We start from the raw sequence: 14,010 nt of genomic DNA on the forward strand, positions 1-14,010 counted from the left end.
CAGTTAACAGTGCATCACAACAGATCAGATGTAGGCAAATAGATCATCCAGCTGTTTTGTTTTAGGCCAAATCTCAGATTTAAAAAATACAGAAATAATGCCACTCTTTCTAAACTTTTGTTTGGGAAAATAAGTGTTTTTCCATTTTAGAATGTTTTATGTTCATTTATGTATTAGGACTTTTGAGAGGAAGAAACAGAAATTACAGTGGTACCTCAGTTCACAAACCTAATTCTGTCCACAGTTCTGGTTGCAAACTGAATTGGACGAGAATCGAAACAAGTTCAAAGGTTAGGTTCAATGCTGACCCTATAAAGACATTTGATTGAGTTCCCATGCAATTACACAGGGGTTTCTGAGCCAGGCTCACAGGGCAGGGGGACCAGAAAGTCCCCTGCAGCCATGTGTGCACTGTAAAGCCAGGCGATGCAGGCTTTCTGCTCAGCCAAGAAAGTGGAAGCTGCACAGCTAGGACCACGTCCAGGGTCGGGAGCCTGAGGACCTGCAGGCTGATGGCCAAGACAAGAGCAGCGAAAGACAGACATGCTCAGGGAGACGGCAGTCTTAAGCAGGAACCCTTCCTTCTTCTTCCATCCAGGCTGTGGACCTGTCGTTGGTGACCCCAAGTCCAGGGTGGGTCTTCCCCCCTCAGTTTGCTGGCCTGCATGTCAGTCATCCACAGACACAGTAGACTGTGCTTTCCTAATTGTTGAACATTTCATTTTGTGTATTGTTTTGTTTTTGTTTTTGAGACAGAGCCTCACTAGTTGTAACTGTGCCTGAACTTACTGTGTAGCCTAGGCTGACCTCCCACTCATCACAGCCCTCCCCCCCAGCGTCCTGAGTGCTAGGACGGCCGGCAGGTGTGCACCACCATGCCCAGCCATCAAGGCATTTCCTCACTCAAGTTATGTGTCACGATCAACTTGTAATGGTGTTTTTTATGAATTAACCTTTTTAAAAAGAAAAATGTGTTTGGTACAGGGTCTCACTGTACACCTCTGACTCGTATTGATCCTCCTGTTCTCGGCCTCCCCAGCCCTGGGATTATAGGCATGTGCCTCCATGTCCGTACTTGGTCTCTGGAGGGGCTGGTGCTGGTGCAGCATACGGTCTGGGGATCGAACACCAGTCCCTGTGCTTGCCTAAGCAGCTGCTTAGTCCACTGAGCTATCTTGCCGGCCCTTAAATTAACCTTTTTCAGTTTCTGGATTTCATTTCCTAGCACAGTGACTTTTGATGGGTATATTTGATACAAAGAAAAGCATGTAAAGGATTTTTGAGACCAAAAAATCTGAAAACCGATGATCTGAGACCTTGAAAATGATCTTAAGATGCTTAGATTTTATTGAGAATGATAGGAAAAGCAGCATTGCAGAGTTTAAGCAGGTGAAATGTCCCGGTGTGATTTTTGTTTTTGTATTTTTTTTTGTATTCTCGTGTGAGCAGATGCTTAGACCTATGGAAGCCATGATCAGTAGAACAGAGTGGATGTGGTAGCTGGCCAGGTCCTGGATGGGGGCTGTGGTGTAGGGTAGGAAGAGCTGGACCGTAACACGAAGAATTATTTAGGGGACCACGTGCCTGGGACATGACCTGCTGTGTAGCAGGGCCCGCAGGTGCACTGACAGAACCTGTGCTGTGAGCAGATGCTGGGTGCTTGTGGACACGCTCAGGCACAGGCTGTGAGGATGCACACAGCACCACAGGCAGGTGCTGTGTGGCCAGCGTCATCTAGTAGCAGCAAGGAATGAAATCCAAGAGAAGGGAGTAGAGCTAGATGAACATCAAGGGTGCAGCGCTGAGGAGAGCAGGCATTTGCAGGCAGCATGGGGATCAGGAAAGTGACAAGGAACGGACTGGCTGGAGAGATGGATTTAAGAACCGCATGACTGTGACTCCTCAGAAACTCAGGAAAGTGATGGCTTGCGGGAGCATCAGAAGCTGCCGAGAAGCCTCCACTAGCACTCTCAACATCGAGGGCATAGTGACCTCAGTAGGAGTGTTTTCAGTAAATTAGAGGAAGAAGGGAAATCTCATTGCCATGGGAGATTTTATAATTAGAGAGACTTAATTATGTTTATAGGAAGGAGCTGGAGAGCGAGTTGGAAAGATGCAGGCAGAAGTATAAGTGGGTCAGATGCAGCCTGCCCCAAAGGTCAGAGAGGTCACACAGTGCCTGGATGTGATCACTTTTCTAGTGCTCAGATCTTGACTCACTGAACCAAAGCTTCTGCTGACAGCTCAGAACTGCTGCTTACAGGGGAGGCCCAGCCTGAGACCAGAGACTTTGGCCCATCGCGGCCTCCCGGGACTTGGAGAAAGGATAGCCTTGTCCAAAACAGTGTGTGTTCTCAGGCATTGCGCTCAAAAAGTCCATTGAGAATTCTCTGCCCTCTGCCAGGCCAGAGGGACCAGAAGCCACCTGAGTTTTTAAAAATATCCTTACCTATCGGTGTACAGTAGCATGTTACCACAATCCCATCTGTTGAGAAAGCTGAGGCAGGAAGATCAAGTTCAGGCTCAGCTTGCGTAACTTAAGAAACTCGATCTCAAAACAATAACATTAGTAAAACCTGCAACTGTGATATAGAGGAACTAAAAAAAGAACCCAAAGCCTCAGAGCTGTTCTTAGTAGCCTTCTTTATAGTAACCCAGATGCCCAGCAGAGTTGGTCTTATCCTCATCACACGTCTACTTGTTAGAATAAAAATGCATCCACTGAAAGAGGTGCTATGGAGATAGGGCTAGGAGAAAACGTTAGGGTTTTATTTGTGTGTGTGTGTGTGTGTGTGTGTGTGTGTGGCCAGCTCAGCCCACCAGGGGGCGGGGCTGGCTGGCATGTGGTGCTGGGGGATTGAACCGTGGTCCCTGTGCTTTTTTGCTAAGCTTGTTCTAAGTAGGTGCTTTAGACCACTGAGCCATCTCACCAGCCCCAACGTTAGGGTTTTTTAAAGCTCAGTCCGATTATAACCATTTGAGGATGACCAAAAAATGTGACCACAAATGCCACTGTGCTAGGGTGTTGGGATTCTGCATGGGATGTGGATAATTTTTCCTGTCGTCTGAATTTCTAGTAATTCTAACATTTTATAATTTTTAATTGAAAAGAGAAAATAAATTTTCATTTGGTCTTCTTGGCAAGTTGTGCCACTGAGTTGCTTAGCCAAAGCTGGGCTACAACCTTGATTTGGAAGCCCCAGCCAGTGAAGTCGCCCTGACTCACGGCAAGAGCTGCCTTCGGAGGGGGGCCACTCCCCAGCACTGGCCCGAGGAACCTGTTCTTTCAGCACAGCCTCTTGCTTCAGCTAAAGTGCATAATGCGGAAGATAAATTACAGCACAAGAGCTCAAACGTCTCCACTTCTGACATTTGTGCTGCTAATTAGTTTTGCTCAGTGTTACATCCCATCTTCTCTGGTTTACTTTGAAAAAAAGACACATAAATGTAAATACATTTTTACATAGCCAGATTTCCACTTCAATATTCAGAAGCAGATGCATAGTTTGTCTTCCCTGGGTGCGTCACCAGTGCTCAGACGCCACTTACACCATTATATTTCATTTCATTCCTACAGCATTATAAAAGCAAGTCTGTTGAGAAAAGACGCAATTAAAAACAAAATCGTCAAAATACAAGCATTTCATCTTCAAATATCAGTTCCATTATGATAGCAAGAGTTACCACCACTCACTGAGTTTGTACCATACACAGGCACATGGATGAGATGTGTGTGTGTGTGTGTGTGTGTGTGTGTGTGTGCGTGCGTGTGCGTGTGCAAGTTTTTGTGCTTGCGTGGGATGACTGGCGGGAACTACGTACAGGCCCTGCCCAAGCCCAGGCAGGCTTTCATCCCAGGTCACCTCCACGCCTATGCTTTTTCCTCAGCTCTGCAGTCTGTTGCCTTAATTTCCAAGTGGAATTCAGTAGTGCAGCAAAGATGATCTGAACTAATTTGATGCACCATATATAACTTCTCAGCTGACACCTTCACAGAGCCAGTGTACTCCCGTGATTTATCCCTTTCCTGTGAAACTGCTGGTGGTCTTTGAATTTCCAGGGGTAACTGCCACATGCTTCCCTTGAATGCCCCAGGACAGATGCCCTGGTAGGCTGCCTGCAGTGCCCAACCCCTCTTTGGCCCCTCCCAGGAAGCCTTGAGCATCACTCTGTGCGGTCAGTGTTCAGATGCCATGGTTTCTTCTTCCCAGACGCTTCTGGCAAAAATTTACCATGTAGCATAAATTGCCCACATTTACTGATAGATTTATTTCCAGCATGAGGTCAATTAACTTGTAACACATAAATATATAGGTTTGGGACTGGATGAAATTACATAATTAACTTGTTACACTTGAATATATATAGGTCTGGGATGGGGTGAAATTATGCAAGTGTGAATTCTGATGATTAGCTGTCACTCATGGTAAAGGCGTCCCAAGTCCTGCCAGTGTTCCTTTGTCTGGTGCTTGAGTCCATCTGTTTTTCAGCATCCGTTGTGTACTTGTCCAGCTCAAAATCTCCAACCTTTCCTGGCTAACTGGCAGCTGGTCTTTCCTTGGGTTTGTGGGACCCAGAAGGAACAGTCTAAAACACAGTTCACCCACTCCATGCCCAATGGTCTGGCAGTAGGTGAACCCAGACGCTCCCAGCCCTCTGTGCCCACCCACACCCCCTGTGCCCACCACAGGGGCCTGTCTGCCAGGCTCTGCAGACCCAGTTTGTTGTGCTTTGTCCTTGCTCTGCTGACCTTCCTCTTTGTACTCCCTACCAGCTAACTCCTTTCCTCTGCAGGATTACTTGGGTTACCCCTTCCCCTCTTGCTCCTTCTCCACTCTCGGGGTTCACACCCCATCCCTTGCACTCACTTGTACTGGCAGAGCCTGAACTAGCAAAACAGCCTGGAATGAAATCTCCAGAAAAATCTCTCTTGGAGCACAGGAACTGGGATTTGATCTCCAGCACCACATGCCACACCAGCCCCACCCCAGGGCATGCTGAGCCAGCCACCAAGACCAAGTATGGTGTTGCACGCCTGTAATCCCAGCCCTGGGGAAACTGAAAACAGGAGGATCAATACGAGTCTGAGCTGTGTAGCGAGACCCTGTACCAAATACATTAAAAAAAAAATGTTGGAGGAAAGGGACAAAACTCTCTCCCTCAGAAATAGATCAACCCTCTGCCCTGTGGCCCAGCATTGCAGGAAATGTAGCTGCTGCCCTGGCCCAAGGAAGACAGCCTTGCCCTGCTCACGGCTGTTGGCTTGGCTGTCACCAGCTGTTACTGTGGCTCTGTGATGGTTACAGAGCGAACATCCCTGCAGGTAGGGTCCTCTCCCGGCCCTCAGTGACCAGTGCTTCCCGCCTGCTTTTCTCCTCTGCTGGGCACAGGAGACAGGCAAGGGACACAGCACCCATAAGCAGCAAAACAGGAGTGGAGCATGGGCCCCCGGCCTTCGATGAGACCTGGAATGGTTCCTTCCTATCACACGGGATGCACAGGCTTCCCTTGGTGAGCTGCAGTTGACAGGGGCGATGGTGCTGCAGCCACACGGGGCCCATGGGCCCTCAGGAGTACCTGTCACGGGCCTAAGCTGCTGGATGTTTTTAATGGTGCCTCAGATTTTCAGGCAAAACCTACTTCCCACATCTTGAGGGTTTGTTTTGTCAGTGACAAGCGGGAGCAGGTGGTGTAGACCGTGCATGAGATCACTTATCAGAGTGGTCAGTGAACCCCGAAGCTCAGGTCTATGAGTCTCCCCAAGACCTTCTGGTTCTTTCTAGCCCCGGGCCCTGGTGTCTGTGCCTGTCAGTGGCCAGGTGTCAGCAGCAAGGCCTCCTGAGGCTGGGGGTGTCTCTGTTTGTCCTTCACAGCCTTGTCCTTCATAGATGGCTCTGCTAGGTCACAGCGTGACCAACAAAGGTATCTGCATTGTTCGCTCACGTAGCTACAGCACCAGCAAGACTGATGTTGGGCTGGGTCCTGTGAAGAGGGCTCACACGCATGCACCCACACAGGCGGTACCTCTGTTCAGGGAAGATCCTGATCAGAAATACGTAGCTCGTGTATTAATAGAGTGATTATTTCCAGCCAAGAATTCTAACATTTTAGGGCCCACAATTTAGAAGCAAGCTAAATTTGTCAAGTGACTAAAAGTGAGGTTTTTCAGAAATTATTAGCTAATTTTTTTCAATATAGGATTTATAGTCACAATTAGTATATTGTAATGATGTTTCCAGGATAAAATAGCAGCAGCTCAACTTTTCTGGTCACAAATGTACAATATATATCAGTTTATTTTTGGAGCTCTGAAAAATTAGTTACTGTAAATAAAGTCCCCAAGAAGATTTCTCCCGGAAAGAGGTGAACTTACAGTAATCTGGGTGATATATTATTAATTAATAACTATGACCAGCTGCTGCTTCAATTAAGAGGCCATCGAATGAATAGGCCTCCTGGATTTCATCCTGCAGGCCCCGGGCTCCATCACAGCGGCTGGGGGCTGTTTCTGCACAAGTGGAGCCCTGTGGTAGAGGCTGGCCCAGGGCCCCACAGTCCAGGCAGCTTGCTGGGCGCTGACCGCGTGTCCCCCTTAGGCAGTGCCAGCAATGGAGACCAGCCTGAGAGTAGCTTGAGAAGAATCTTTGGCTGCTGGGGTCTCCCACTCCACATCTGTTCATGAGTGAGGGAGCTTCACGTTTGGCCAGATCCCCTCATCCAGGCTTCTGTCCTGGTGCAAGCCGGGCGGGCTCATCACTGTCTCGTCTGCGTCACTACTCAGTGTTCCTGCACAGGGAGTGTGGACCTGGCTGTTTGCATGGCAGAGCAAGAAGCAGATGTTGACAGCCCACTCACAGTGTAACAGGGCCACACAGGGTGGGCCCACGGCGCGAAGCTTGAAGACACACCTAGGGTGACACCAGGCAAGCCAGGTCACCAGGAGGGGGCCAGGCTTTTCTGTGCAGGTCAGTGGGAGGGGACATGCCATGTGGGGCCAGTAGCCTGAGGAGGCAACAGGGTAACATGAGATTGGACCAAGAAGCAGTCCAAGAAATGACAGGACGTTCTGAAAGCGTTGGCAGAGAACACGAATAAACTTGGATCTGGGTCAAATTTATATCAGAAGACCAAACCCTTGGGATTCAGTCCATTTCTCTAAGTGTTAGCACCTCCATCCCCATCTTTCCAGTGGAGAAATAACCCAGGCCTGGATCCCAAGAGCGGACTACGCTCCAGGAAGGACTTGGTGCCCCACAAGAGCCAGGCTGTGGGAGAGCCTGCGTGCGCGCTGGGCTGAGGCCCTCCTCTTTCCACAGTCCATGTCTTGGACTTTTAAGTACTATTTTATTTTTAAAGTAATTGTTTAGGGTTAATTGGCCTTCTAACTTAAAAGTCGCTCCTTTTCCATATAGATATTCTTCAGCAGCAGCGCCGTGAAGCCCTCCACCGTGCGGCTCGTGCACACCGCGGTGGAGTGCAGGCCGCTTAGCCGGTCCATCTTCGCCTTTCACTGCCTCTTATGCCCAGCCCTCACCCACGCCCACCCCCATCAGGTGAGTGAAAGCCTTCCCTACAGGGGCTCACCAGCCTGCCTTTCTCTCTCCCTCCAGGTCACGCAATATTTAAACTAACGTATCTAAGCAATCACGACTATAAGCACCTCTACTTTGAATCTGATGCTGCTACCGTCAATGAAATTGTGCTCAAGGTAAGTTGCTTGCCCCAGAGTCATGGTTTGTGAGTCTGGTTGTCTCGGGCTGGCTGTAGCTTTTGTCTCCAGCACCAGATCAGACTGCCACATCCAGGTCTGCAGAGGAGGAGCTGTGCTGCTCCCTGGTAGCCCAGTGGATGAGTACCCTGGCCAGGCGACGCAGTCAGGGTCAGCAGCCCTGCCAAAGCAGGGCCTCCCCACTCCCCATGCCAGTAGTCCCAGCTCTTCTTATTGATTCTTTTCATGCACTGTTCGCTTCCTCCAGCCAGGAGGAGCTCCTTGAGACTCCTGGAGTAGACTTGAGGAAATGGTGGCTTCAGAGACACTTCGGTTGTACTCCAGGTGATCTCAGCCTGTTCAGAATGTACCCAACTTGAGCTTAGCTTACCAAATCTCCATAAGCATCATAGCATCCTCTGTGGGCCAACCTGTTGCTTAGGATACCATGGTGATAGGCTAGTTCCTGTCCCCAGAGAGCTCCACCTCTATCAGGGGAGACAGAGTGAAACCTTTCTCAGGGTATTGATAGCCTCAGAGCTGCTGCACTGGTGTGGAAAAGGTGAGATGATGGGGCGTGGAGTGGGGAAGTGGAATACTGAATGGGAGTGAGAACAGTTTCCTGCCAACCTGTAAATGAGGTGGGGCAGGCTAGGCCACCCCCACCCTGCAGCACAAGGCTGGTGAAAGCAGCATTGACTCAGAAGCCCCACATGACCCAGATGTGCTCTCCCGGGAGCACCAAGGGCCACCAAGGCAGCTGAGCAGCCCGCACTCTCCTGCAGAGACAACTTCCTTAAGCTAACTCTTGGGTAGTTTGATAAGATGGAAAGGCAGAGCTGGCCTGGCTGAGGAGCGGTTAGAACCCAGGAAGGTTCCCTACCCCTAGTTGGATGACCCAAGCTAGTCACATCACCTCAGTCAGGGTGGCTTCACCTTCACTGCCACCAAAATGCTGCTGAGGTGAAATTCGGACAAGTGCCTCCGTAGGGCATTATTCATTCTCTTGAGGGGAGTCACCAAGTGATAATAAAAGCAGTGGAGATGCACAGGACCTGGGTCAGAGGCTTCACCTGTCCTGTTACAGTGGATCTTCACAGCTGTGACACAGGCCTGTGAAACTCCTCATTTCCTAGGTGAAAGTGAGACTCAGAGGAGAAAACAAAACAACTTAGCCAGGATGGTGGTTCTGCTAAGTTAGCACCAGAACTGGACCCTCAGTTTTCAGGTTCCTCATCCCCCAAGTCTGTGCAGCCTGAGGGAACTAAATGGGAGATTTCGGTGCAACTGAAACGCTTTACAGGCACATTTTGAGACAGTGCCCGCAGCTGCAAAAGGCCTTGGAAAGTGCTCAACGGGAATTCAAAGGACAAAGCTGCTGGAGGACGGGTTGGGGCCAAGACAGTCGCATGGCCACTCGACAGAAGGTGGGGGTCTGCAAGCCACCCTGACAGGGCCCCCTTGCGTCACGTGCAAGGATGTGTGCTGACCCTAGTTGGTGGCCACCAGTGAGCTGAGCGTTACCTGCCAGGTCACCGTGAGACAGCCCCAGGAACGTGTGCCAGGTGTTGGGAAGTAGGTAAAGAAATCTTCCTGTACCCGTCAGGGGCTGGACTTAGTTTTATAGCCAGCATTAAAATATTCAAGACTTGAGAAGGATTCTAGTAAAATTATAATCCTGTGTTTGACATCAAAATAATTTTCACAACAGCAGATTGATGACAGAAACACAGGTTTATGACTTCAATATGAGACTCTGGAAGATCAAGTGCAAAGAAATCATTTTACAGGACCAAATGCTCCTTCAGAGCAGATGCTCTCTGCAAAATCCCTGAGGCCTGTCACCTCCCCTGAAATGTCTGTTTTCATATCAAAATGTTTGTAGAAATACTGCATCATGCAAGAGACTCCAGGAGGGGTGCAGCGTGCCTGAGCCTGATTTACTCAGAGCTAATGATCGTGGTCCTGATGCAGATTGAATTTCAGTTCCCTAACTCTGGTTTTTACAGTGATTTAAATACTGAACCTGAACCACCTTACTCCAGGGTCAGGCTGGTGTCCGTGCGTGACGGTACGCCAGCTCCAAGAAGCCGAGGCCAGTCTGCATCCACCAGAGGCCCTGCAGGCTCCGCTGCAGGCTCAGGGAACCACATGCTCTAGGACTCTTGGATCAAAAGTAAACTAAAGTTAAAAGGAAGAAGTCAGAGCCAGAGGCAGTGTCAGAACTGCTGTTAGAGCCAGGCATGGTGGTGCGTGCCTGTGATCCCAATACTCAGGAGGCTGAGGTAGAAAAACTGTTGTGAGTTCAAGGCCAGCCTAAACTGTATAGCGAGACCCTGTCTCAAAAAGACAAAAACCAAAAAACCCAGCTGTTATGAATAAGCAGCCTCCATCAAGTTATTTGCTCTCATCTTTTTCCCCGTATAGAAATACAGACCTCTCCCAATTACCAACTCTGTGCGACATTTTAGGTGCCTGGCCCACTGCCCTACAGGGTAGGCATTATCGTCCCCATCTTATAGATGAGGAGATGAAGGCCCAGGCCACAGAGCTTGAAAAGCAAAGCCTGAGCTTGAAGCAGCCAAAGGTCCCAGGCCTGCTCTCCCACCAGGGCACAGTTGGGCCATGCTATGTGTGGTCCCCAATTCTGCAGGCTGGGAGATGAATCTCCACGGAATCGCTGGGCTCCTCAGACCAGCTTCTGGTGATGGAGTGATGGAAGCTGCAGCTTTATTGACCATGAAAACTCCCTATATTTTTATGCCTTAAGCTGTAAAATGCATTGAAAGTGAAACACTCTATAGTGCATAAAATTGTGCAAGTTTTAAGCCACAGCATATTAACCAGCTAATGGCAGACCAAAGGGCGTTTTTATCTTTTGATTATTACATTAATCTTCCATTAAAATTATCTATGTGATTATCACAAAGCCCTGAAGATAATAAATTTAGGAAATAGTTGGCTTGTTAAGGATCATTTTAAAATGCTTTTGTCAAATTATATGTGCCAAAAATACACAAAAAACACTAGGTTGGCTGAGAGTGCAAACACTCTGATCCAAAGCTTGCTTTTATTAAGAAAGATAAAACTCCCAATTTCCACACATTGTCTACATTGTCCCAGGCTGTCCCCCGGCCCGTGGTCCTCATGATTTATTGCTCTCAGCTGGTAGCTTGGCGAGGCGGTGGCCGAGCGTGTGAGGCCTTCTGTGCCCCAGCAGCCACTGTCACTACCTGCTGCTGGCAACGAACAGAGCAGAAAGTTTGAGGACAGTGTCATGCTCGACCTCTGTGTGGCTGCCGTCTTGTGCTGTCCCCTTAGAGTTTTGTCCTTGTGCAGTCATAGAGCCAGCCGCCCCAGCCCCACCATGTAGCCCTCAGATTGAAACCAGCACGGAGCTGACTCCTCGAAGAGTCTGCTGTCCATCTGAGGAGTCAGGAAACAGTGTTGCTCCCAGCCCCAGGCGAAGGGCATCAGTGGAGCGAGCCCTGGCTCAGGGTGCTGCACAGGGCCGAGTGGCGTATGTGGCCCTGTGACCTCCGGGGTGTGTGGAGGCAGCAGCACAGCCATGCTCTTTCAGACTTCCAGGGACCTCAGTCTCCGGGGCCCGCCTCCCTTGTGCATCTCACCTCCCTGCCTGGCTGGCCACTGGCTTTTTTTGTGAGCACTAAAAAACATGCAGAGAAGGCCCTGTTGGGGCTGGTAGGCTTGGGATTTCCTCTCTGCGGTGTTTCCCTTCTTCCTATTCAGAGGGTGATGTTCGGGAAGGTCACTTGCTTGGTCCGAGGCAGGCAGGGAGCAGAGCCAGGAGGTCCAGCCGCTTCCTGCGAGGCATCACACACCAGGGAGGCGCACGGGCTCACCAGCTTCTTGGCATCCGAGACAAAGGGAGGCTTGGTCCCACCCTGTCAGGTGACCCTAGTGCCTGGAGCTCTAGCTGCAACAGAGCGTCTGGTCCTGGGTGGGCGGCAAGCCCTGGTGAGTGACAGGTGTGTCCTCTTGCTTTCTAGGTTAACTACATCCTGGAATCACGAGCAAGCACTGCCCGGGCTGACTATTTTGCTCAGAAACAAAGAAAACTGAACAGACGTACGAGCTTCAGCTTCCAGAAGGACAAGAAATCAGGGCAGCAGTGACACTGGCCTCCGCCCCCAACCTGTCATTGCAGCTCAGAGCCCACCTGCCAGGGCCAGGTGGCCTTAGAGCCCACTCCAAGCCCTGCAGTGCCCTGGGAGGCTAGCCTTGGGCTCAGAGCACAGTCCTAGGGCACCATGGGGAAGGTGTGCAAGGGCACGTAGGCTGCTGTGCAGGGGACCTGATGTGGGACCGCAGTGGCTTTGAGCAGCGACACGCAGGGGCCAGGCCACCCCCAGGAGCCACAGGCCACTCGACCATCTCCACTGCGTGATGACCCTGCCCAAGGCTGCCCATAGCCACCTGGACATTTCCTTGCAACTTGATCAAATTTCTTAAATGAAGAACAAAAGTGTACATTTCTTTTTTTTCTTTCTTTCTTTCTTTTTTTTTTTGCTTTTTAATAAACAGGTATACTCTACCATGGTTGGTATGGTGGACCATTCTTTGGGGTGGAGGATTGATTATGTTATTCCCTTTAAAATCTGTTCCCATATTGAACAGGCAGATTGGAAAGGCTATGGTTCGATTTCACAGAAGAAATGTTTAGGGTTTAGTCAGTAGTTTTAACTATGCCATTTGTTTAAATGAGTGCATTTGCTTCGAGGATAGTGCCATACTGAAAGGAACCAGGACCTGGCGCTGTGTCCAGGGCTGCGTCGTCTTCCCCTAGATGCCCTCGCCCCTTGATGGCCCAGCACCTCCAGCTTCACAGATGGGAGGACAGGGGTGACAGCTGCTCTTCAGGTCATGCCAAGCCAGCCACTGTGGTCTTTCTGTCTCTTCACAGCAAGTGTAAGTTTCAGCCAACAGGCCTGCACTTGGCTTCTCTGGCCTGGGGTCCCAGCTCTGCTGCCCCTGCAGGACCTGGCTCCTGCAGCCTTCCTCACCACACATGCCCCATGGGAGCCAGCGGGCGGCTGCTGTCCACTGTCGCAGAGAAAAGAAGCAGAAGGAACCGTGTCCCCAGCAACCTGTTCCACGGTGGGAAAAGACGGGCTGGGGCCCCTGATACCACACCTCTGGCCACACCAGATGCCTCTACGGGCCTCACCAAGGTCCCTCCCATGGTGATGTCCGTAAGTACTGTCCCTGGCCGGGGCCAAAGGCCAGGTGTCTCACCAAGGACATGCATTTAAAACATTTTTTAAATCATTGTACAAGAAGAGATGTGTCTGAACGGCATCTCAAAGTAAGTGTATTTCTTTGCACAGGGAACCTTTTAATGACTTCCTCTCTCATTCTGCCCTTGTCAGCCAGCAGGAGCACCCTTTTCTAATGTCTTCCACCCCTACCCTCCAGAAACAAAAGAAATATTATTTGTAGCTTGCTATCTGTATTTGAATTTTTAGCAATTTTATATTTAGATACCTTTGAAAAATGTAAGTGACTAATTTGGTCATTAAATCTTGTGACATATTCAATATTAAAATGCTATTAAAATAAATGTCATATAAGCACTTTTCTTTGGCACATTGCTTGGCGTTCCCGAAGTCTTGAGTACCTGCTGCTGAAGCCCGACTCCACCATGCGTCTCCCAGGCTGGCTCGAGCTGGCAGTCGGTGCCCAGGGTCTCTCAGCTCCACCAGAGGCCCAGAGGTGACCCTGAAATTACACCTCCTCCCCCTGTATCCGTCATGGCTCACTGTGAAATTCAACTCAGTTATCAGACGTGGCCAGTTTAAGGAGTAACTTTCCCTCTATGACCACTGTTGGGCCAGACACCAGAACTTTATATTCACTTTTCCTCAACCCCTCTTCCTATCCACACACACGTTTTTAAAGCAAGGCCCTGAGCAGACGACCAAGTGTCTCATGCCACTCCCAGCACCAGGCTTGCAGGGCTGCTCAGCATGTTGTGGTGAAACCAAGGCACCCTGCCAGCTTCGGGTGGGTCTCCTAGCCTGGCACCAGGGTGGATGCTGCCCGAGGTGCTGCCGGAGGCCAGTGTCATGCTTCTTTGCAAGCCTGCTGTGCCAGGCAGTGGTCCTGTCGCTCCCATGTGCAGCCTGGACAGCCAGGTCACCACCCTTATCTTGGAGGTGAAGTCTTGAGGTAGGCTGCCCTGCTGGCCAGGACACCATGAGTGACCGGTCCCACACCCCTCAGTGGCTTTCTAGCCGGGCAGCAAAGGCACTGGATTAGCTGAGTCCTGCCAGGCCTGCTGG

The 14,010-nt window shown here is 50.1% G+C and overlaps 1 protein-coding gene across 6 annotated transcripts in view; it reads left to right on the plus strand.

Moving 5' to 3' along the window:
* The window catches only part of Mapkap1 (mitogen-activated protein kinase associated protein 1), a 271,952-nt gene extending 258,676 nt beyond the window's left edge, over window positions 1-13,276 (plus strand). For 5 of the 6 annotated variants that reach the window (XM_004641566.2, XM_004641567.2, XM_023701629.1 and 2 more), the window contains 2 exons: window positions 7,611-7,708; window positions 11,719-13,275. In XM_004641566.2, coding sequence (XP_004641623.1) covers window positions 7,611-7,708; window positions 11,719-11,844 — 224 coding nt within the window. In that variant the 3' untranslated portion in view covers window positions 11,845-13,275. Of the gene's footprint in view, window positions 1-7,610; window positions 7,709-11,718 lie in introns of all 6 variants that reach the window. The other variant, XM_004641570.2, reaches the window with a different exon arrangement.
* Window positions 13,277-14,010: the final 734 nt, after the last annotated feature.

Source organism: Octodon degus, unplaced genomic scaffold (genome assembly GCF_000260255.1).
Source record: "Octodon degus isolate 3935 unplaced genomic scaffold, OctDeg1.0 scaffold00138, whole genome shotgun sequence".
NCBI classification, from domain to species: domain Eukaryota; kingdom Metazoa; phylum Chordata; class Mammalia; order Rodentia; family Octodontidae; genus Octodon; species Octodon degus.